The sequence below is a fragment of the Heloderma suspectum genome, chromosome 6 (assembly GCF_057233095.1).
Source record: "Heloderma suspectum isolate Gila_16-S chromosome 6, 16-S_ref, whole genome shotgun sequence".
Classification (NCBI taxonomy): Eukaryota; Metazoa; Chordata; class Lepidosauria; order Squamata; family Helodermatidae; genus Heloderma; species Heloderma suspectum.
This window is the reverse complement of record NC_139463.1, coordinates 126022582-126046129: the sequence shown is the minus strand read 5'-3', so window position 1 is coordinate 126046129 and position 23548 is coordinate 126022582. Positions and strand designations below refer to the sequence as shown.

Genomic DNA, 23548 nt, shown 5'->3' with positions numbered 1-23548 from the left:
GCTCCCTGCAACCTGGCACACCTGCCAGCCACCCAGCACCCGCAGAGCTAGGACCATCTGCCAGCCACACATATCAAGATGTGTTCAGGAACGCTCAGGGGTGGACACTCCTGCCTTCAGGTGGGTTGCAATGCCATGCTTCAACAGGAGAAAGATGGTTTTGCTCTGAAGCCATGGGAAGGACTCTACTGACCCCCCATTGTGTCTCCTTGGGGTGCAACTTGCAGGCAGGACCTGTATCTGCAGCCTCTCTCAACAGCAGCTTGCTAATTATTTCTCCTTCTCCCCACCACGTACATCTGCTTCCTACACATGATCGCAGAATGAAAGGATGACCGGGGCCCCACGCTCAGCTCTGTCGTGCTCTCCACCCTCTGACTCTCACCTTATATAATGGGTGGCACAGTGGCAGCTGCCTCAGTGTGGCCACCGTGAAGATTTCGGCCATCAGGTGGCCACGGAGGAGGTGGGCAATCACCTCGTGGATGTGGAACTCAGAATTGCGCACCCACGTCTTGGCTAAAGTCCAGATCCACTCTTCGTCGGTGGGCAAGAAAATGGGGCTTTGGGGGCCTGGATGCTGGCTGAGCTGGTGGGGGGTGTTATAGAAAGCAAAGAGGTTAACATGGCTGTTGGGGTGAAACAGTTTATAATTTAGAGATGTTCCCTTATGGGCACATTGGGTAACAGTATATAATTTACAGGCAAGATTACTTAGGGTGCGCTGTCCACCCCCGTCACCACGGTCTTATCAGACTTCTTTGGCTTCCCTCAAATGAGGCAAGCTCCAAGTTTGTTTAGATGGGGAGTGCTTCGAATACTCCTTCTGATCAAATGTAACAGCCACACCAACAATGGATTTCCCTGTACTCAACTCCGACAGGCTTGCTTTCCTTAATACAAAAAAGACTCACACAGTAGTAATTGGATGAAAGCGGTTAACCTGAAGTTAAATCTAGCTGGTTTTCCACCCCAACAATTATTAGGCTTAGATTTGCCCAAAACTAAAGAAATACTGAAGCAGTGTCTATTGAACGCTGAGCAACAAAATAGTTTATCCCTAATGAGGAAATTGAGCCCTGATCTTAGGCAGTCCTCACTTAGTCCCTTTGATAAGTCATCACTATATTTACAGCAGCATTCATACCCTAAATATAAAGAAGCCTTTTCAAGTGCACGTTCTAACATACTTCCCTCTGAGGTACTTGAAGGCCGCTACAGGAGAATTCCATTAAAATCAGGTATGTGTTTGTGGAGATGGAAATATCGAAATCGTGGCCCCACAGGCTGCTGTTTTGCTCTTTGTATAGAAACTCCCATGAAGAGTTAATTACCCCTTTATTACTGCCCTATCCAGGGCACCCAGCGGATTATTATGTGAACTTTCTTCTTGAGGAATGCGATAGGTTGCTCACAGCAAAAATGGCAACATTTTTAGCAATTGCTATTAAAGTGAGGGCCACAAAGGCATCCTGAGTTTTAAATCGCATAATGCTAGTTTTGATTGTATTTAATGTTTGTATTTGTTCGGTGAACCTTTGGTAGATTTTTATGGGCACTGGACAGCATTACTGCTTGCATCACGTTTGATTATGTATACCTGTATGAATATCGTTACAAACTGCAATGGCCATTGGCTTGATGCAAATAAAATTTGATTTGATGTGATTTGAATGGATTTACCTGGATGGCGATAGGGATGATTTCTCCAGTGGGTTTCTGGTGCAGCAAACACAGAGGAGCAGATAGGTATTGCTCTTTGCCATTCACCAGGATGGTTGGGATATCCTCTAGGATTTTGTAATCCACTAGGAAGATGGTCCCTTTCTGCAAAACAGAGGTTAGGGGTTGGGGGAGTTCAGCAGAAGAGGATAGTGGAGGTCTCCTGGGTCTCAGTGGACAGAAAATGTTTACAGGACCGTGTGTGTGCATGCACACTAAGGCTACCCAGCAAACTCTCTAACTCTCTGACCAATAGATCACACAGCATCCTGGGTTAGTGCAGGTGATTACAGAAGAAATAGTCCATGTTCCTTGAGATGCATCTAGTTTTCGGGGCGTAAAATGTGTGTATTTGCAGAAATTGCACACACAAATGCAGGACCACCTATGAAGAAGACTCAGCCAGCAGGCAGGTTTATAGAATCATAGAATTATAGTCTGGAAGGTTGGAAGGGGCCTACAAGACCATCGAGTCCAACCCCCTGCTCCGTATAGGATGCCTGATTCCCAGGTGGTCTCCCATCCAAGTACTAATGAGGGCTGACCCTACTTAGCTTCCAAGATCATTTGAGGTAGCCCACGGTCCTGCATTGTTGTGCGTGCCTCTCATAAATACACACGTTATTGTGTTTTTCCTTAATATGTACAGTTTGAGGCCCATTTTTGGAGTTGCAAACTGTATGGCAAAATTCTGAAAGTGCAGATTCGCATATACGTTTGGCAGGTGCAAATTGGGTCAGTTCATATAAAAATGTAAATCAAACAAATTTCTCCTCTATCCTGCTTCTTCTCTCTTTCCAGTCGTGAGTTGAAAGAGTTTTATTTGGTTGACCATTTGGGGCAGGAGTATAAAACCCATAAGGTTACTGCTTCATGGCTGTTCCATTCTAAATGCTTTATTTCAGGGGCGCACAACCCATGGCCTGTGGGCTGCATCTGGCTCTTGCTGCTCCTGGCGCAGCCCTTGAAGCCAGCAGCACTTCGCCCACAGCCCAGCTGAACTGCCCTCCAGCTTCTTTCCCAGGCCCTAGTCCTTCTCCCGGCAGGGAAAAGCTCTTATCTCTGATCAGCAGCTGATCGGACACAAGAGCCTTTCCCTGCCGGGGAGGGGCTTAGGGAGGGAGCTGCTGAGTGATTCAGTCCTGCTTACTGCTGAGTCTTGTCCTGCAGAGGCTTGTGTCCTGCTTACTTCTGAGTAGACAAGCTGCTCATGCTTACTTCTGAGTAGATATGCAGAGGCTTGGTATTTGGGATGCTGTCTGAAAGTGCTGCTGAATGAACCAGCCCTGCTTACTTCTGTATAGAAAAGTTTCCCCACAGTACAAGTGCCTGCAGAAAAACTACACACCCTGCTGGAGGCAATGTATGTGTACGTGCATGTGCACACACGTACAGCCACCAGCAGACATGGGATGTGGGCCTTTGGGCTGAAATGGTTGTGAACCCCTGCTTTATTTGAATTTTCAATCATTCGATGGTTGTATTTGTATTGTTAAGGTACTTTTGGGTAGTATTCAGTGTAAGTCCTACATAGAGTAGACCCATTGAAATGAACGAGACTTTTTGACTAACTTAAGCCTCATTCATTTCAATGGGTCTACTTTACATAGGACTCATAGTGAATCCTACCCTTCGTTAGCTGCCTTGGATAATTTTGGTGGAGAGGTGGGGTATCAACATTTTAAATATAAAAATGTGCTGAGGGGCACCCTCCCACCCAATTTTGTCCCTGAGATGCAGGAGAGCCAAAGACAAGGAGAGTCATGAAAACCTTCAGCTCTTCTTTGAGGGTGGTGGATTCCCCCAAAGGCCCGGCCACCATCTCCTGGGTCACGGGGAAGTTTTCTGGGATTTTGGTGCATTTCCGGATCACCACCGGGTTGATTCCATTCAGATACTGATAGCCAAAGAAATCATCATCTTTCCAGTGCTCAAACACATACTCTGGAGAGGTGAAGAAAGAGAGACCATCATGCTGAGCTTTGTAATAATCACACGTGGGGCACTGCAACAATATGTTGCAGTGTATCTTAATAGGAGTGCTGTTGTTCGGAGTTCAAGTCAGGAAAGATCTTCTCCAGGATACTGTAAACCAGGAATCCAGAACCACAGGCCCAGGGGCCAAATCCATCCCTTCTGGGATCCCAATTAGGCCCTCCATGGTTCCCTAGGTGGCCACACCCCCATCCCCTGGCACCACCCTGTTTCCCCTGACCACCAATCATTTGGTGGCTTCCTGGCTTTTGTCTTCCTGCATACGTCCGGCTTCACCCAAGCATGCTGATGCCATGCTCTTATTTCTCAGTGGCCCAGTTTTGGTTCCAGTGCTATCGGCATGCAACCACCTGAGTTTGTTATTAGGGGGAATTGTACCAGCTCCAAGAGGGCAGAGTTGAGGCTAAGGATTATTTGGAGCATGCATTTCTCAAATAGGAATGTTCTCTCAAATGATGTCAAGAGGCCCAGTTATTTTATGCGAAGTGGTGCAAGCAAGTGACGTGGAGGTGCTAGGCCACTAAGCCAGCTATGGGAGAACGCCCACACATGCCCCGTTCTTTTTCTCCATGCCTCCTCTTAGAGACAGGGGAGTTGTTGCACCCCATGCACCTCTTCCTAGGAGGAATGGCACGTGTGTGAGAGGGCTTGTCTTGGAGAGAAACAATATCCTGGACCATCGTCACTGACCTGACACGGGTGTGTGATAGAACCAAAAGATCTTGCGGATGTCCTCTAGCTTCGCCCATGAATAAGGCTTGTCCAGAAAGCCTTTCATTTTGGCTTCAAAGAGCCTGACAGAGAGACAGAGAGAGAGACAGAGAGAGAGACAGAGAGAGATCCTTTTAATGGAAGGACACCATCAAGTAGCTGGATCTGCTCTTGCATGCATATCCTAAATATGAAAATGTACAAAGTTTCCTTAAGAGACTGTAGGTCCATCTAGACCAGCCTTCCCTAGCCTGGTGCCCTCCAGATGTTTTGGACTACAACTCCCATCATCCCAGGCCATGGGCCAAGCTGGCCAAGGCTGATGGGAACTATAGACAAGGAAGGCAGCTCTCAGGGGTCTTGGGCAGAGAGGGGTCTTTCCCAGCCTGGCTAGCTGAAGACGCCAGGGATTGAACTGCTGACCTCTGGCGCACAAAGTATGTGGCTAAAAAGGCTAATGCAATCTTGGGCAGCATTAACGGAAACAGAGTGCCCAGGTCACAGGAAGTATTGGTCCCAGCCTATTCTGTGTTAGTCAGGCTACATTTGCAGTACTGTGTTCAGTTCTGGGCACCACATTTTAAAGACATTGACAAATTGGAGCATGTCCAGAGAAGAGCAACAAGGATGGTGTGGGGTCTGGAGGAATGGTTGAATGAGCTGGGTATGTTTAGCCTGGAGAAGAGAAGACTACAGGGAGACATGGAGCTTCCCTACATGAGGCATATACTGCATACTCATGATTCCTTTCTCACAGTTGTTTACAGCTTCTTCAGACAAAATCATTATCCTCCAGTTTCGCTTCTGATTTTTAAAATCACTTTCCTGTTTCTTTTTTTAGAGTGGAGAAAATAGGCTATTATTTCTGAAAGTGAAATAAAAGGTCTTTTCCTATTTGTGCATTTGCACTATTCCACCATAGCACAGCACCATCTAGTGGCTATGTAGCAGAAATGCAGGAAAGGAAAAGCTCTTTGTGTGGAGCTCGGATCTCGATTCTGCGATGAAACTGAAAGTAAATATAGTGATTAACAGCTTTGTGTAGAAAGCTGATGACAGTGGTTGTGGGGAATTTGCTTCCGTCACAAATATCTGAAGGGTTCTCACACAGAAGACAGAGCAGACATGTTCTCTGTTGCTCCAGAGGGCAGGACTGGAACCAGTGGGTGGAAATTGCAGGGAAGCAGATTTTGGCTAAACACTAGGAGAATCTCCCTAACAGGAGGGCTGTTTGGCAATGGAATAGACTGTGTTGGGTGGTGAAGGGCTTTCCTTCATCACAGATATTTAAGCAGTGGCTGGGCGGCCATCTGTCAGGGATGCTGTAGCTGCACCCTGGAGTTCAGAGCCTGCATTGAACAAGGGGTTGGACTAGATGATCTCTGAGGTCCCTTACAACTCTATGATTCTATGAAAACAAAGGGCACAGGATGGCCATTCAAATACATTGGCTCCACTTGAATAGCCATTCAGAATGAACCAACATGTTTCACTGACCATTACATGTTCCCAGCAGCTTTACTGAAGCTAAGCAGGTTAGGGTCTGGTCAGTACCTGGATGGGAGACCACCTGGCAACCCTATACATTTGCTGCATTGAATACTATCATGGCAGGAAGGCAGAATAAAAAATAAAAAGTGTGCAGGATTTTCTGGACAGGGATAAGAAGGAGGTTTCCTTGGTGACTGAGGAGCAATGTAAATTTCTACCTCCCTCGTTGCAAACACTTTCCTCCCCAGGAATTATTTCCGCTTGAAGAAGTGGTCGTACAATGCCCAACACTTACGCAGCAGTCCCTCGCCCGAAAAAGGCGGAGGATTTGGGGAAAGAGTACTGGATGTTGTACTCGATGGATTCGGGTGTGTCAATATCAGCGCACCAGGGAGTTCCTGGGATATATTCCTTCCACCTGTGCAGAGAAATTGAGAGGGAAGAAGAGGGAAGGAAGCAGTTGAGAAATCTTATATACCAATCTTCTCCAAACTGGTGCACTCCAGAACTGTTGGACTGGAACACCTATCCTTCCCAGCTAGATAAAAACAAAACAACAAACACCACACCCGCCCCACCCACGTCTGCACATTTGTTCCCTACTCACCCGTATTTGGTATGCCTCAACTTGAGCTCCTCTTGGCGGTGCCTGTGCTGCAGATAGTGAGCATCGTCCGAAGGAATTTTGGCTTTCGATGAATGGAAGAAAATGGGAATAAATGAAAAGTTTGTATACTCTCCCTGCCTCTCCCCTTTACCATTTCTCTACTTGTCACTCTTGGCTTAAGAACGGAGGACATGTCTTGTGGAATCGTCAGTCCAGAGCCCATTTAGTGCAGCTAACAGCCCAATGTGGACTGAGCATGCATGTTTAGTGCACATGGACCATGTACTGAGTGATCACTGGGGTTGTGGCAGAGAGTTTGGTGAAAACATTGGCCTCATGTGTGGTGGCTGCAAAAAAGGCAAATTCCACGTCGGGGATCATTCGGAAAGCAATCAAAAATAAAACTGCCAATCTCATAAGACCCTTGTACAAATCTATGGAATGCTGTGTTCAGCTCTGGTCCCTGCAACTCCAAAGGATTTTGGAAAAGTGCAGAAAAGGGCAACTAAACTGATCAAGGAGCTGGAGCAACTCCCCAGTGAAGAAAGGCTACCACATCTGGGGCTGTTTAGCCTAGAAAAAAGGAAAGTGAGGGGAGACATGACAAAGGTGTACAAAACTTTGCATGGTGTGGAGGAAGTGGACAGGGAGATGTTTTTCTCCCTCTCTCATAATAGAACCCAATGACATCACTCAATGAAGCTACATGATGGGAGATTCAGGACAGATTAAAAAGTAGTTCTTAGCGCAGTGCACAGCTAAACTATGGAATTAGCTAGCACATGATGCAGTGGCGGCCACCAACTCAGATAGCCTTAAAAGGGATTAGATTAGACAAATTCATGGAGGATAAGGCCATCAGTGGCTACTTGACGTGGTGGTTAGTTATTATCTCCAATATTGGAGGCAGTATTTCTCTGAATAGCAGTTGCTTAGAACATGAGTGGGGGCCGGGGGGGTGCCCTCATGTCCTCCTTGTGGGCTTCCCATTGGGGCATCTGGCTGGCACTGTGGGAAGAGAAAGCTGGACTAGTTGGGCTTTTGGTCTGATCCAGAAGGATACTTCTCACTGCATTCACTTGAGTCAATAATTCCAACTGATAGTCTTTTCCTTCTCTTTAGATATTTTTTTCCTGTGTGTGTGTGTGAGGTGGGGGGTAGGTTATTTTTTAATTTGATATGAAATAGAATTCAGCAAGTTACTATTTAATATAACTGCCTTAATCCCCCCCCCCATAAGACTGACTCTCTCTCTCACGCGCACGCGCGCGCGCACGCACAGGGTTGTTTTGAGGGTAAAATGCAGGCCAGTGTGATGCTGTTCCTAGAGGAAGCCCACAATAAAAATATAATAAATTAATAAAACTGAACAAAAAGAGTTTGGATCCCTGGGTCCTCACCTGCGCCTTCCCTGAAGGAGACGGTGCAATAACCCTCAATCCAGGTGTAACAGGGGAACTGATAGACCTCTCCCTGCGGGGATGTCACCCGGACAGCATCGCAGAACCAGCTGCTCTCAGGGAAAAAAGAGTAGGGGTCCTTATGCAAACGAATCAGCAGGATTGGGCCCAGCTCATGATCACAGGGAACTTCATGCTCATCTACCTGTTGGGAGGCAACAAGAAAAATATTGGGTTCATTCCTTGCACGAAATGGAAGGGGAAAGAGAGCTCAATACCATAAGGACATAAGAACAGAAGAACCCTGGGAAACCCCCAAATAGGACGTAAGTGCAACAGCCCTCCTGCCCATGTTCCCCAGGAACTGGTGTACATATGCATATTGCCTCTGATACTGAAAGTAGCGTAGAGCCATCAGGACTAGTAGCCACTGATAGCCTGAGCCTCCATGAAGTTGTCTAACCCCCATTTAAAGCCATCCAAATGGATGGGTATCACTATGTCTTGTGGTAATGACCTCTGAGGTTGAACTCTGCGCTGAGTGAAGAAGTCCTGCCTTTTATCTGTCCTGAATCTCCCACCAATCAGTTTCATGGGATGACTCTGTTAGGTTCTAGTATTATGAGAGAGGGAGAAAAATGTCTCCCTATCCACTTTCTCCATTCTATGCATAATTCTGTACATCTTTATCATGTCTCCCCTTACTCACCCTTTTCCCTAAGCTAAACCATCCCAGCTGTTGTAACCTTCCCTCATAGGGGAGATGCTCCAGCACATTGATCATTTTAGTTGCCCTTTTCTGCACTTTTTCCAACTCTACAATATATATATATATATATATTAGGTGTGGTGACCAGAACTGTACACAGTATTCCACAGTATACCCAGTTACAGCTCTGTTCAGAACAGACACTGAGGCAAGGGCACTAGCAAATTAAAGTGCTATCCTAACTTTTATTTATATTAATTTATTATGTCCTGTTCTGCCTTCAAAGACAAAACCAGTTTTTTAATTAACTGATGATGATGATGATGATAATGATGATTTTACTGCAGTTTGTATAATGTTTTATTAAGGATCATTTTATGCTGTGATTTTTTGTGACCTGATTAGAAGCTCCTCCTCCTCCTCCTCCTCCTCCTCCTCCTCCTCCCCCTCCTCTTCTTCTTCTTCTTCATCATCCTCACCCCCATAACCTGGAGTCCACCAGATGTGTTACGCTACAAATCCCATCATTGCCAGCCAGCATCTGTACATCTTCCCCTTAAAATGTGGAACATGAAGTGTACTCCCAAATGCTCAAGCCACACCCTCACAACCTAGAAAGATGAAGTCTGGTCCACACCTGACCCAAGACACTCCATTTCCTAGGACAGCCTGGAAATTGGACGTTTTAACCACCGACAATCAGGCATGATGAACCAAGCCACATTCAGCTGGCCCATGGGAGTCACATGGCGATACAATGACGCTTTTTTATGAACAACAACAACAGCTAGAACACATTACAGCCACCCTGGGCACTTGTGCCTAGTGATTCCCAGCTCGACCGCAACGTTTGCAGACACATCCTGCGCAACTCACTTTCCGCATCAAGTTGTATGTTTAACGTTTCCATGCTGCCCCTCCCAGCAACTCCTTTGACTTGCAGCGTAACCCTACTCCGTGAGCTTTTAAAGAGGGAGGTACTGGAAGGTGTGTTTGTACCAGAGATACAAATCTGGTCCAGCTAAGCAATATGAACCAGTTCTGCTCAAGATCAAAATGAAGCACTCCTCCTAGGATTAAATATCACAGGATCAAGTCCCATGGTGTTGTTACACTATAACTAAACCACCCTTGCGTGTACATTAGCAAACCTCAGGGAAGGACAGGCATTTGAGTACAGCCTATGAGTCAAACATAAGGAGGTGTTTGGAATGCTCTCCCACTGCCACTTTGTGGCTGGCTTATCTTCCCAGCACATTCCATACACTCTGGGTCAGACGATACATGCCATTAGAAATGACAGGTAGTTATGGCAAGAGACTCGGGTACAACCACCTTTGATTTCCTGTCACAGAAGCAATGGGGTAAACCATCTTCCCTACCCGGGTGCCCCCCTGATGTAGTCTAACACATCTCAGGTAAACCAAAAAAGGTAACTGAATAATGCTTCCTCAAGTTAGAACATTGTTGTTGTTGTCGTTCAGTCGTTCAGTCATGTCTGACTCTTCGTGACCCCATGGACCATAGCACGCCAGGCCTTCTTGTCCTCCACTCTCTCCCGGAGTGTGCTCAAGTCCATATTCATTGCATCGGTGATGCTATCTAGCCATCTCATCCTCTGCCGTCCCCTTCTCCTTTTGCTTTCAGTCTTTCCCAGCATCAGGGTCTTTTCCAGGGAGTTTTCTCTTCGCATTAGGTGGCCAAAATATTTCAGCTTCAGCTTCAGTATCTGTCCTTCCAATGAGCACTCAGGGTTGATTTCCTTCAGGATGGACTGATTTGACCTCCTTGCAGTCCAGGGGACTCATAAGAGTCTTCTCCAGCACCACAGTTCGAAAGCATCAATTCTTCGGCGCTCAGCCTTCCTTATAGTCCAGCTCTCACAGACATACATTACTACTGGGAAAACCATAGCTTTGATTATGCGGACCTTTGTTGGCAAGGTGATGTCTCTGCTTCTTACTGTGCTGTCTAGGTTTGCCATAGCTTTCCTCCCAAGGAGCAAGCGTCTTTGAATGTCATGGCTACAGTCACCGTCTCCGGTGATCTTGGAGCCCAAGAAAATAAAATCTGTCACTGCTTCCATTTCTTCCCCTTCCATATGCCAGGAAGTGATGGGGCCAGATGCCATGATCTTCATTTTTTTAATGTTGAGTTTCAAACCAGCTTTTGCACTCTCCACTTTCACCCTCAACAAGAGGCTCTTTAGATCCTCTTCGCTTTCTGCCATTAGGGTGGTATCATCTGCGTATCTGAGGTTGTTGATAATTCTCCCGGCAATCTGAATTCAACCTGTGATTCATCCAACCCGGCGTTTCTCATGATGTACTCTGCATATAAGCAGGGCGACAATATACAGCCTTGTCCTACTCCTTTCCCAATTTTGAACCAATCAGTTGTTCCATGTCTGGTTCTTACTGTTGCTTCTTGACCCTCGTACAGGTTTCTCAGGAGGCAGGTAAGGTGGTCTGGTACTCCCATCTCTTTAAGAATTTGCCAGAGTTTGTTGTGATCCACACAATCAAAGGCTTTAGCGTAGTTAATGAAGCAGAAATAGACATTTTTCTGGAATTCTCTTGCTTTCTCCATGATCCAGCGAATGTTGGCGATTTGATCTCTAGTTCCTCTGCCTCTTTGAAACCCAGCTTGTACTTCTAGTAGTTCTCGGTTCACATGCTGCTGAAGCCTAGCTTGGTAGGATTTTGAGCATCACCTTGCTGGCATGTGAAATGAGCGCAATTGTATGGTAGTTTGAACATTCTTTGGCATTGCCTGTCAGGGTGGAAAGTGAGCCAATAGAGCCCCAGAGCAGTTCTGATTCTGAGGAGGAACAGCAATCCGTGGGAGAGGAGCTCGCTTATCTCTCACAAGCACAGCAGCTGGCAGAGATTCCTCCTGCCAGCATTCCTGGGATAGATGGTGACCCTGGCACTGAGAGAGCGCTGGAGGGGGGCTTGCTGGACCCTCGGCACAGACGCAGGGAGCAACGACAGATGGAGGGCATAGAAAGGAGGCGTAGCGCTTGCTTGGCACGCAAACAATGGTCGCATCCCGAGGACCCAAGGGAAAGAGGGAGGATCTCTCCCTAGCCCCTAAGTTCAGGGTCTTCCCGTGGTTCCCCTTCAAACGGGGACCAACTGCTTTACCTGGAGCTTAGGCTACTCTGCTATCTTTCCCCAGTGCTGTTCCTTGCTTTGTCGCTAGTGATTAGTATCTGAAAGAGTCATAAAGTAATAAAGGAATAAAGTCTCGGAAATAATTCCTCCTCGTCTGTGTCCTGAGTTGGCTATTGGTGGGGACTGCAAGAGGCAGCTAGGGCGCTCCTGACATTGCCCTTCTTTGGAATTGGAATGTAAACTGACCTTTTCCAGTCTTGTGGCCATTGTTGAGTGTTCCAAATTTGTTAGCATATTGAGTGCAGCACTTTAACAGCATCATCTTTTAGGATCTTAAATAGCTCAGCTGGAATACTGTCATCTCCGCTAGCTTTGTTGTTAGTAATGCTTCCTAAGGCCCACTGGACTTCACTCTCTAGGATGTCCGGCTCAAGTTCAGTGACCGCACTATCATGGCTATCAGGGACATTCAGATCTTTCCTGTATAGTTCTTCTGTGTATTCTTGCCACCTCTTCTTAATCTCATCTGCTTCTGTGAGGTCCCTGCCTTCTTTGTCCTTTATCATGCCCATCTTTGCACAAAATGTTCCCTTTTTGAGAATATCTCCGATTTTCTTGAAGAGATCTCTAGTCTTTCCCATTCTGTTGTTTTCCTCGATTTCTTTGCATTGTTCATTTAAGAAGCCTTCTTGTCTCTCCTTGCTATTCTCTGGAACTCTGCATTCAGTTGGATATATCTTCCCCTTTCTCCCTTGCTTTTTGCTTCCCTTCTTTCGTGAGCTACTTGTAAAGCCTCATCAGATAGCCACTTTGCTTTCTTGCATTTCTTTTTCTTTGGGATGGATTGAGTTGCTGCCTCCTGAACAATGTTACGGACCTCCGTCCATAGTTCCTCAGGCACTCTGTCTATCAGGTCTAATCCCTGAAATCTATTCCTCACCTCCACTGTATATTCATAAGGGATATGTTTTAGGTCATACCTGAATGGTTTAGTGGTTTTCCCTACATTCTTCAATTTAAGCCGAAGTTAGAATAGCCACTTTTAAACACACACACACACACACACACACACACCTGCCAATGCTCCTTTGACTTTAACAATTGCAGAAGAGGCAGAAACCCAAAAGTTCCTGTTTTCCCGGAATGAAGAATGGGTCTGATGAATGTGTGGGCATGGGAGACTGACTTAGGTGAGTCTTTGGAAGAAGATAATTGGCAGGCTATTTGGACTTCTTTTGCTTCTTTATCAATCAACACTGATATCAAAGAAGCACAATATGAAGTTTTGAGTAGGTGATACATTACTCCTGCAAGGCTTCACCTAATACATCCAAATTATAGTCAATATTGCTGGAAGGGGTGCGGTCACGGTGGTTCATACTTTCATCTTTGGTGGGGATGTTCTACAGTGCTGGAGTTGTGGAACATGGTTGCTGATTACTGTCAGGAATTTCTTCATGTTAGACCACTGGAAACTTCTAAAGCCATGCTACCTCATCCTTTTTAACCTAATGAACCTGGATTCCTGCATGAAGACCTTCTTAAGCAATTGTATACAGCTACAAAGCTATGTATAGCATGTAACTGGAAGTCCCCAAAGCAACCAACTAAAGAGCAGTGGATTGATAGAATCTGGGAGACTATGAGTATGTGTAAACTTGCGCAGCAAGTGAAGCGAGCAAGGAATCCGAACCGGGAGAACGATATCATGGCGCCATGGTTTCCATTCAGTTCCTATGTTGAGGCACTTCACACTTTTGATAAAGTTCCAACAAGGCACAGTTACCTGTAATTTTTTCTGATTGAGACGCACAAACACACAAAAAGACATACACTCACACATGCTCCTTTTATATGTTGTAGAACTTGTATTTTTACTTTCATTAGATAGTGCGCTCCTACTTAGGTCGTTTTATTGTACATATATCTGTTATAGATTAAGATTTATAATAAGTGAATTTGTTTCTTTAGTGATTTTGATTTATTATTATGAACTTTCTTCTTTTTGTTGCCTTTGTTTTGTTAACCTTATTTTGAAATAAAATAACATTTCATGGTAAAAAATAAAGCAGTGGAGGGGAACCTCTGGCCCATGGGTCAAATCCGGCTTATGGAAATTCCCCATCTGACCGACAGAAGCTTGGCAGCCTCCACAGGCCCCGCCCTCTGCACCAGACCTGTCTCCAGGAGTCAGGAGGGAAATTATGACTTGATAGGTATAACTGAGACTTGGTGGGATGACTCTCATGACTGGAATACAGCAATTGAAGGATATAACTTGTTCAAAAAGAACAGGAGGAACAGAAAGGGAGGTGGGGTTACACTGTATGTAAAAAATACATATCTCTGCACAGAAAGACAGGAGGAGGAGCTTGGTAGCCCCATTGAGAGCATCTGAATCAAAATAAATGGAGCAAAGAATAAAAGGAACCTGGTGGTTGGAGTCTACTACCGGCCACCCAATCAAGGAGAAGAAGAGGATGAAACTTTTGAAAAGCAAATGGCCAATGTTTTAAGGAAGCATGATGTAGTAGTAATGGGGGACTTCAATTTCCCCAATATTTGTTGGGAGACAAATTCTGCAAAACATGGCCCCTCCAGGAAATTCCTGACTTGTGTGGCGGATAACTTCCTCCTACAGAAAGTAGAAGAAGGAACTAGAGGATCGGCTATCCTTGACTTGATCCTAACCAACAGAGATGACTTAGTGGATCAAGTAGCAGTTACAGGAACTCTGGGGGAAAGCGACCATGTTGTACTTGAGTTCTTGGTTCTAAGGGAAGCAAAAGCCGAGTGTATTCAAATGCGTACCTTGGATTTTAGGAAAGCTGATTTTAATAAACTCAGAACAATGATCAGTAAGGTCCCATGGCAAGCGATGCTAATGAGAAAAGGAGTTCAAGATGGGTGGGAGCTTTGAAAAAAGGAAATTCTCAAGGCACAATTACAAACAATTCCAACAAGAAGAAAAGGTGGAAGACAACAGAAGAAGCCAATGTGGCTTCACAAAAAGCTTAGGGATGATCTGAAAACAAAAAGGGACACATATAGGAAGTGGAAAGAAGGCCAAGTAACAAAGGAAGAGTACAGGCAAGTAGCACAGAATTGCAGGGATGCTGTCAGGAAGGCTAAAGCTGAGAATGAGCTGAGGTTAGCGAGGGATGCTAAAAACAACAAAAAGGCTTTCTTCAGCTACGTGCATAGTAAAAGGCAGAGGAAAGAAATGGTGGTTCAGCTATTAAATAAGGATGACAAAACGATAACAGATGACAAAGAAAAGGCAAAGGTGCTCAATTCCTACTTTGGCTCAGTCTTCTCCCAAAAGAGGGTCTATGGCCCCCCTAGCAAAGGCGAAGTACAGGCTAAAGGGGCAGGATTGCAGCTTGAGATCGATAGTCATATTGTCAAGGAACACCTGATTACTTTGAATGAGTTCAAATCTCCAGGGCCAGATGAACTGCATCCTAGAGTAATAAAGGAACTGGCAGAAGAACTCTCAGAACCGCTGTCTATTCTCTTTGAGCAATCATGGAGGACGGGGGAAGTGCCAGATAATTGGAGGATGGCTAATGTTGTCCCTATCTTCAAAAAGGGTAAAAAGGAGGAACCTGGGAACTACAGACCAGTCAGTCTGACATCAATCCCTGGGAAAATTCTGGAGCAGATCATAAAGCAATCCATCTGTCAGCACCTTGACAACAATGCCGTGATTACTCGAAGCCAACATGGATTTGTCAAAAACAAGTCCTGCCAGACAAATCTGATCTCATTTTTTCATCAAGTAACCTCCCTTGTGGACTGTGGGAATGCTGTAGACATCATATACCTCGACTTCATCAAAGCTTTCGACAAAGTGCCCCATGATATCCTGATGAGCAAACTAGCTCAAAGTGGGCTAGATGAAACAACGATCCGGTGGATCCACAGTTGGCTACAGAATCGGACTCAAAGAGTGCTTATCAATGGGACCTTCTCAAACTGGGGAGAGGTAACGAGTGGGGTACCGCAGGGCTCAGTCCTGGGCCCAGTGCTCTTCAACATTTTGATTAATGACTTGGAGGAGGAGGTGCAGGGAATGCTGATCAGATTTGGAGGTGATACAAAATTGGGTGGGATAGCTAATACTTTGGAAGACTGAAACAAAATTCAAAGTGATCTGGATAGACTGGAGGGCTGGGCAGAAAACAACAGAATGACATTTAATAGGGATAAATGCCAAGTTCTGCACCTAGGAAAAAGAAACCAAAGGCACAGTTATAAGATGGGGGATATGTGGCTCAACAACACTACAAGCGAGAAGGATCTTGGCATTGTTGTCGATCACAAGCTGAATATGAGCCAACAATGTGATGTGGCTGCAAAAAAGGCAAATGCTATTTGGGGCTGCATTAATAGAAGCATAGCTTCCAAATCTCGGGAAGTACTAGTTCCCCTCTACTCAGCACTGGTTAGGCCTCATCTGGAGTACCGTGTCCAGTTCTGGGCAACACACTTGAAGAAGGATGCAGACAAACTGGAGAGGGTTCAGAGGAGGGCAACAAAGATGATCTGGGGACTGGAAACAAAGCCCTATGAAGAGAGACTGAAAGAACTGGGCATGTTTAGCCTCGAGAAGAGAAGACTGAGGGGATATATGATAGCACTCTTCAAGTACTTGAAGAGTACTTTTCCAGTACTTTTCCAGCTGCACTGGCTGCCAGTCCATTTCCGGGCCCTATTCAAAGTGCTGGTGTTAACATTCAAAGCCCTTAACGGCTTGGGGCCAGGTTACCTGAAGGATCGCCTCCTCCCATATGTGCCTGCCCAGACCTTAAGATCATCATCAGCAGCCCTTCTCCGTGAGCCCCTGCCAAAGGAAGTGAGGCGGGTGGCTACTAGGAGGAGGGCTTTTTCTGCTGTGGCACCCTGGCTCTGGAATGAGCTCCCTAGTGAGGTTCGCCTGGCGCCTACATTGTATTCCTTTCGGCGCCAGGTGAAGACCTTTTTATTTTCCCAGGCATTTTAGCATTTTAGCCTTCTAAATTTTTATCTTTGCTGTTTTAAATCTGTATTTTAAACACCTGCACTGCTGCTAGGTTTTATTGTGGTTGTATTGTTATATTGTGGTTTTAATGTTCTGTATATTTTAAATTGTTTTATTGTGTGTTGTTTGGATTTAATTTTTGTGAACCGCCCAGAGAGCTTCGGCTATTGGGCGGTATAGAAATGAAATAAATAAATAAATAAATAAAACTTGAAAGGTTGTCACAGAGAGGAAGGCCAGGATCTCTTCTCCATCATCCCAGAGTGCAGGACACGGAATAATGGGCTCAAGTTACAGGAAGCCAGATTCTGGCTGAACATCAGGAAAAACTTCCTGACTGTCAGAGCAATATGACAATGGAACCAATTACCTAGAGAGGTGGTGGGCTCTCCCACACTGGAGGCGTTCAAGACGAGGCTGGACAGCCATCTGTCAGGGATGCTCTGACTTGGATTCCTGCATTGAGCAGGGGGTTGGACTCGATGGCCTTGTAGGCCCCTTCCAGCCCTACTATTCTATGATTCTATGAGTCTACTAGGGGTTGGAAAGGAGGCAGGAATCCCCTTGTTATCTCCAATCATTGGTTGAAGATAACAGGGTGATTCCCCTCCCCCTACCCAAGCCCCCTGGACACTTGATCAGAGATAACAAGGGGGATCTTGCTGCTGCCCACCCCCACAAATAGGTGCTTTGCCTGCACTGCACCTTTCCCCACTGGGGAGGATGTGGCAAACTGGCCCCCAACAAAGACATGACACAAGAGACTAAGTGTAACCTCAGTGTAACCTACTCACAGGGTTGTTGTGATTACAAAATGGAGCCATAAATGCTACCCTGCACCTTCTTGGGTGTGTCTGAGAGATTTTTTTAAAAACCTAGTACAGAAAATAGGAAATAAGACACTCAGGCAAAGATATGGACAGTTGGTTCAAATTGATATGTGAAAGTCAGACCCCACTATTGCTGCTCCAACAGAATCCTGCTCAATTTGCTCCCTGGTCTGCAGTCCCCCCTTCATGTAAACCTCCCTTGCATGTCCACAGCATGATATTCTTTCTGCTATTCTGTGAAATGCTTCTCAAATGGACATTCACTTCCTTTACAGCAGCTGCAATTTGTCAGCAGCTGGAATGTCTGTGAACATTCCATGGTACCACCGTTGCTCATCTTATAGCTGCCGCCACCACACACATGCATTGGCTAGTGTCCACAGGATGCTACATTTGCTCAACATCACTTGTATACACGTGGATTGGCTTTCCTCCCAATTAGGCTGTTTGCACTGCAGGGAAAGTGACAAAAGATCTCCAAATTCATATAGCTAGTCCATGAGTGTGCATCTTTATTGCACCTGCATAGCCAGTTCCCAATGATGCATGAGACACAGAAGCAACAGTGACTCATGGGCCAAATTCAGCAAAGGACAGGCTCATGGGTAATCTCTGATCATCAGTCCCATGAGGCCACATGGTGCCAAATTGGCTTCAATCTGCGTTGGCACACTGCTGATTTCTGCCAGCACAGAGACACCAGCTTGCTTTTGCTACAGGGGTCATCAGGGCAAGTGAGATCCAGTGGCCTCCTCTCAGGGACATGCAGAAATTGTAAATGTGTCAGATGTAAAGCTTACTGGGAAGGGCCTGAACTTTCTTTGCATAGTTGGAAGAAGCACAGCAGTCACATCAGCGCAGCTCAACTGCTAAAGTGAGATGTAGGCTTTCTTCACACAGAGCTTTTATCCCGTGACTGAGATGGATCCTTCACGGAAGTTTGCGGGCTCTTTACATGACGCCTCCATGGCGTCTCCTGCACTAAATGCCCTTTGTTCCATTTCTAAATAGATCGCAGATAATGAGCTATCAAATTACCCCCACTGTGTTCCACTTCAGTGCCCTCCCTGAAAAGAGGAAAAGCGCAAGAAGAGGAATGAGATCAAGACAATGGAAGACTCAGATACGGGGAGATGGAGGGGGAGAGGAAAGGGGGGGAAGGAAGCAGGTGAAAAAGGGAGTCGTTGTGATCCTGCATTTAAATCGGAAGCAGAAAGCCCAGTTTTAAATGCAGGATTTTAGGCTGGTGTAGAGATGCCCGTAGTGCCAGTGGCAGGTTTCGGAGGGCCCTTGGGCAAGGCACCCTCCATGCCCACCCTCCTCAATAAGTCTACCTTCCCACCACCATGGTCCCCAGCTGCTCTTGCTTCTCATCCTCTTCCTCCTCATTGCTCCCACTCGCTAGCTTGAGAGGCAGGGAGCCAGGGAGAAAACATGCAGTGGCCTCTCCTGCTCCTCCTTTTCACCACCACAGTTGTCTGGGCCAGAGCCAGAGGCAGGGGAACAAGCAGGCTGCAGCAGCGAAGAGAAGGAGGAAGTCCAGGGGGCTCCTGCCAGTGGGCCCCTGCTGGGGTGTGGGCCCTCGGCAGGTGCCCAACCAGGCCTACCCTGGATGTCGGCCCTGTCGAGGGGTACAGGTTGAATAGACACTACTCCTTTGCAAATCCATTGTCCGGGGAGCCTGTACCTGCATTCCCTGGTGTGTGAGAGCTACTTGTGCTTCCTTCAGTGGTGATGACATGTGCCATGCAAAGGTGACACCCTATTAATTCCTTGGCTTGTTCATCTTTAGCTCCACTGTAACTACTCTTTCTCTCGACACACGGATATACACACTTTAAAGCAAGTGCAGGAACTCAGGCTCAAGAGCTAAAACTGGCCCTCCTGGGGGCCAAATCCAGCCACTTGAGGGTCCCCATTTGGCCATGCCCCCTTCCCTTAACCATCGAACATTTGGTGGTTTCCTGGTGCTCGGGCAGCTTTCCCCCCACTGGAAACGCGCAAGATGCCGCTCCCAAGGCTTTGTTGGCATCAGTAAGAGCTTCACGCGAAATATGCCGGCACCTTGGTCCCTCCTCCTTTTGCCTTCGCCCTGCCCACCGCTGGAATGTGACCCCCGAGACCTTCTCAGAAATGGAGCATGGGTTGAAAGAGGTTCCACACTGTGGTGGGTGGGTTGGTGAGCAGAAAATGCGGACTTCACAGAGCTCCTAAATGCAGAGAGACCTTTGTCATTTAACACAGCAGAGTTTAGCAACAAAAAGTGTTAGCTAACAAAAGTAGGCCCCTTGATGGCGGGGGTGGGGGGCTTCTAGATTCAGCCTCTCACATACTTTTAATTGGTATTGAGCGAGATGCCCAGTTAGCTCACCAGTCTGAGGTAGGGGGTAGTATCTCATATCGCTCCTGCACTGAGAAGTCCTCCCTTTGTTCCTTGGCTCCGGGAAGCCAATTAAGTTCTCAGGCTGGGAGGGAAGCCCCCGCCCCCCCCCCCCCGTTGGTGCTGGGAGGTGGAAGAGGCGCTTCTTGCCAGAGAAGCCTCTGAGATCAGCGCACCCCCCTTCTCCTAAATGTGTGTGCGTCAGCCTGTGGGTGTGAGAGAGGAGAGGGAGAGGTGTTGCTCATGGGCTAGAAGGAGGAACCTAGCAGAGAAGCTTATAAGACCCAGCTTGCTGGCCCACCATTTGGTCTCGCTCTAAGGAGGAATATGCATGCTACTGGATTAGAGAAACGCGTGGTCCTGAGGAACGGCTTCCCCATCTGTCTTGGGGACCCAGATGGACATATCAGCTTGTGACAAGGGTGCTTACTTTGTCAACTAAGGGGAGGTGTGAACCATCTTTATATTCTGCATCCATTCTCTATCAATAAACTGTAATCTTTTGCACAAATAGCTTGTTTCATCTTGGTAATCAAAAGAATCTGACTGATGACTGGGACCTGACAGAATCAAAACCAAGATCCACGACACACACCAATGCTTTAAAACAATTGTATGCATCCCGGTGAGGCTCTGCAGAAACTTTTCATTTGCTGTAATCATAGAATAGTAGGGTTGGAAGGGGCCTACAAGACCATTGAGTCCAACCCCCTGCTCAGTGCAGGAATCCAAGTCAGAGCATCCCTGGCAGGTGGCTGTCCAGCCTCAAACCTTGTAATGTTAATTGCAAATGCTTCAATATACAGTGATCCAAGTGCAGCACTGATTTCCCCACTCTTTTAATGATCAAAGCTGGGGGGTGTGTGTGTGTGCTTTTAAAACTTAAGGAAGTATTAAAGGTGGTCTGACGTTCTGGGAATGAGCAGTAAGTTGTCTTGATTCAATTTGAATAAAGCAACCTCCCTTCCCCCACAATCTGGTGACCTTCCTGATGTGCTGTACTACAACTCCCATCACCCCCAGCCTGCATGGCTGATGGCCAAGGTGGCTGGGGATAATGGTGGTTGTAGTACAAAACACCTGGAGGGTACCAGGTTAGGGAAGACTGGACTGGAATAAAGACAAACAGTCCTTTGAAATATGTCATTTAAAAAATAAAGACACACTCACCAATTTAGCCTTCCCCAACCTGGTGCCCTGAAGAGGTTTTGGACTTGAACTCCCATCAGTAACAACCAGCATGGCCCACAGGCAGTAGTTCGGGGAGGTGTGATCTAAAACATCTGGAGAGTACCAGGCTGAGGAAGACTGAGTTAGGGTGCAATTCTACGCATATTTAGGCAGAAAAAAGTCCTGCAGTTCCCAATATGCCCCATCCAGTCATGCTGGCTGGGGCACGCTGGGAGTTATAGGACTTTTTTATTTCTAAACAGCATGCATAGAATTGTGCCCTTAATTGGTTAAAAGCTAAATGGTTGACAGCCCTACAAAAGCACTTCAGTTGTTGTGTTGTCCAAAATATAAGCATTAGTTATCAATGAGGACTTTAATTCTGTTTTCAGAGATATCTCCTTCCCATTACAAATTCAGTTCTGAACAAAGGGATCCGCTGTGCAGGATGCAGTCACAGCATCCCCGATGGATGGCCATCTGGCCTCTGCCTAAAACAGCTCCAGCGAAGGAGTGCCTGCCACTTCCCAAGGCCGCCTGTCCCGCTGCTGAACACCTCTTACCCTTACGTTCCACAGTTCAGGAAAGCCTGATTCTGCCTTCAGTCCTAAGGCTGAGCAAGCCCTATTGAACACAGCGGGACCTACTGTTTGGTAAATATGCAAGTATTTTTCAACACAAAATATTTTATTGGTGGCAGGGTGAGAGAGTGGCTGCTGGGTTTGCAGTTCCTCTTGTGAATGTTTCCCTGTATTGGGTAGAATGTACATCGATGTCAAACCATCTCTCTCTTTAACAATATTCACACCGGTGCATGGTGTGAGAGAGCATGAAAAACACTTCTGTTGTTTTGTGCAGTCATGTCTGAAAGGCTTTGGCTTGGAGCCTTGGTAGCCAAAATCAAGGTGGAATCAAGTTAGCCCCAAAGCCCACATTTTGGCAGATTTCTGGCATTTGAAATAGCAAAATCAAACAGGCCTACTGAGATTGTTCCCCCACACCCCACTTTTCACCTCCGAAACTCGACATTCGATATATATGTTTCAGGTCGCGTGCAGTGCAAAGTCAGTGAGTTTGGTTCAAATCCAGTTTCAGAAGTCAAATGTGAAGTATGGAATCAAAACAATGCACAGTGATTATTTTGAGGTTTTGTTACAAATTAATTTTACCTCCAAAGCCATCATTTACTTCTGCTAGTACTTATAAACACAGTAGTAATATGATATTGTTGCTGTTAATGGGTTATATCCAGATTTAGATATACTTAGAGTAAACCCACTGAAACAACTGACTTAAGTCCCATTGATTCCAGTGGGTCTGCTCTAAGTATGATTAAATCTGGATCCAATCCATCACCATCATCATAAAATACTAACATTTTGTAAAAGTAACTGCTCTGTGCAGTTTTCCTGCTATGAGGAGCTGACAACCCATCCTCTCAATGTCCCCTTCCTTCTCTGTGACCCCCCAAACCCAAGACTTACCGATCCCCGAGAGCAGCTAGTTCCGACCCGATTCAGAAGGTGCTTGGGGCTTTCTCCGTTGGTTCCCACCAAAGTGATGGAGACAGTGTCAAAGGTCCCTGTTAATAGCCCTTTTCCAGTGGTCACTTGGACCTTGTAGATCACTGGTTGGTTCAGCTTGCTGGAGAAGATCCCTGATTGCTCCATTCTGCCCACGTTTGGGCTCCCAGGAGATCCGGATATATAGAGGCCAGAAAGGGCTGCAAGTAGATCTGGAGAGGCTTCCTTAGACTTGTGAATGATGCACCAGCGAGGCAAACATCTGCTTTAGGAACCTGCTCTTCTCCCTTCTGGTTAGCTACGCCCAGGTGCCTCCAAGCAACAGAGCAAGATGTTAAGTCAAAGCCACACCTACTCTCTCTGCCACATCTCACGCATGTCTCCTGCAGCATGGTCTATTATTTATACACACGCCTTCCTCCGGCCTACACACAAAACAGCAGAAAAGGCTGCAGGAAAGGACACGTGGCCCCAAATCTGCCACCCAGCTCTCCACCATGGGTGGCGACCACACATTGAGATAATGGAGATAATGGTGCTGGGATGGAGAGATCTACTAAAAATAGACTGATTGATTGAATAAAGATGAAATAGATGGCTAATTAAGAGAAAGGGGTGGTGGTTACTTTCACCTATGAAAATTTGAGGGGACTTCAGGGCAGCAAATGGTGTTATGAACCAAAACATCCCCCACTTAACTGTTTGCAGATGTTTCTTTCTCCCAGTGTGCAGGTTTTGCAGCATTAAAAAAAAACACCACCACCACCAGCTGGGCCATTTCTGGAAGCAATTCTATGCAGCCCAGGATTTCATGCAGCCTTCCCAACCTGGGGTCCTCCACACCTGCTGGACTCTAATTGGCCATTCTGGC

The 23548-nt window shown here is 46.3% G+C and overlaps 1 protein-coding gene across 1 annotated transcript in view; it reads right to left on the bottom strand.

Annotated features, from left to right (window-relative positions):
* LOC146343103 (hydroperoxide isomerase ALOXE3-like) overlaps window positions 1-22989 on the bottom strand; it is a 40150-nt gene extending 17161 nt beyond the window's left edge. Inside the window, exons 1-8 of the mRNA XM_084806786.1 lie at window positions 22639-22989; window positions 7927-8131; window positions 6527-6608; window positions 6215-6337; window positions 4408-4511; window positions 3494-3666; window positions 1684-1827; window positions 386-589 (exon numbers count right to left, since the gene is read on the bottom strand). Of these exons, the coding sequence (XP_084662912.1) occupies window positions 386-589; window positions 1684-1827; window positions 3494-3666; window positions 4408-4511; window positions 6215-6337; window positions 6527-6608; window positions 7927-8131; window positions 22639-22824 (1221 nt within the window). The 5' untranslated portion in view covers window positions 22825-22989. The remainder of the gene's footprint in view (window positions 1-385; window positions 590-1683; window positions 1828-3493; window positions 3667-4407; window positions 4512-6214; window positions 6338-6526; window positions 6609-7926; window positions 8132-22638) is intronic.
* Window positions 22990-23548: the final 559 nt, after the last annotated feature.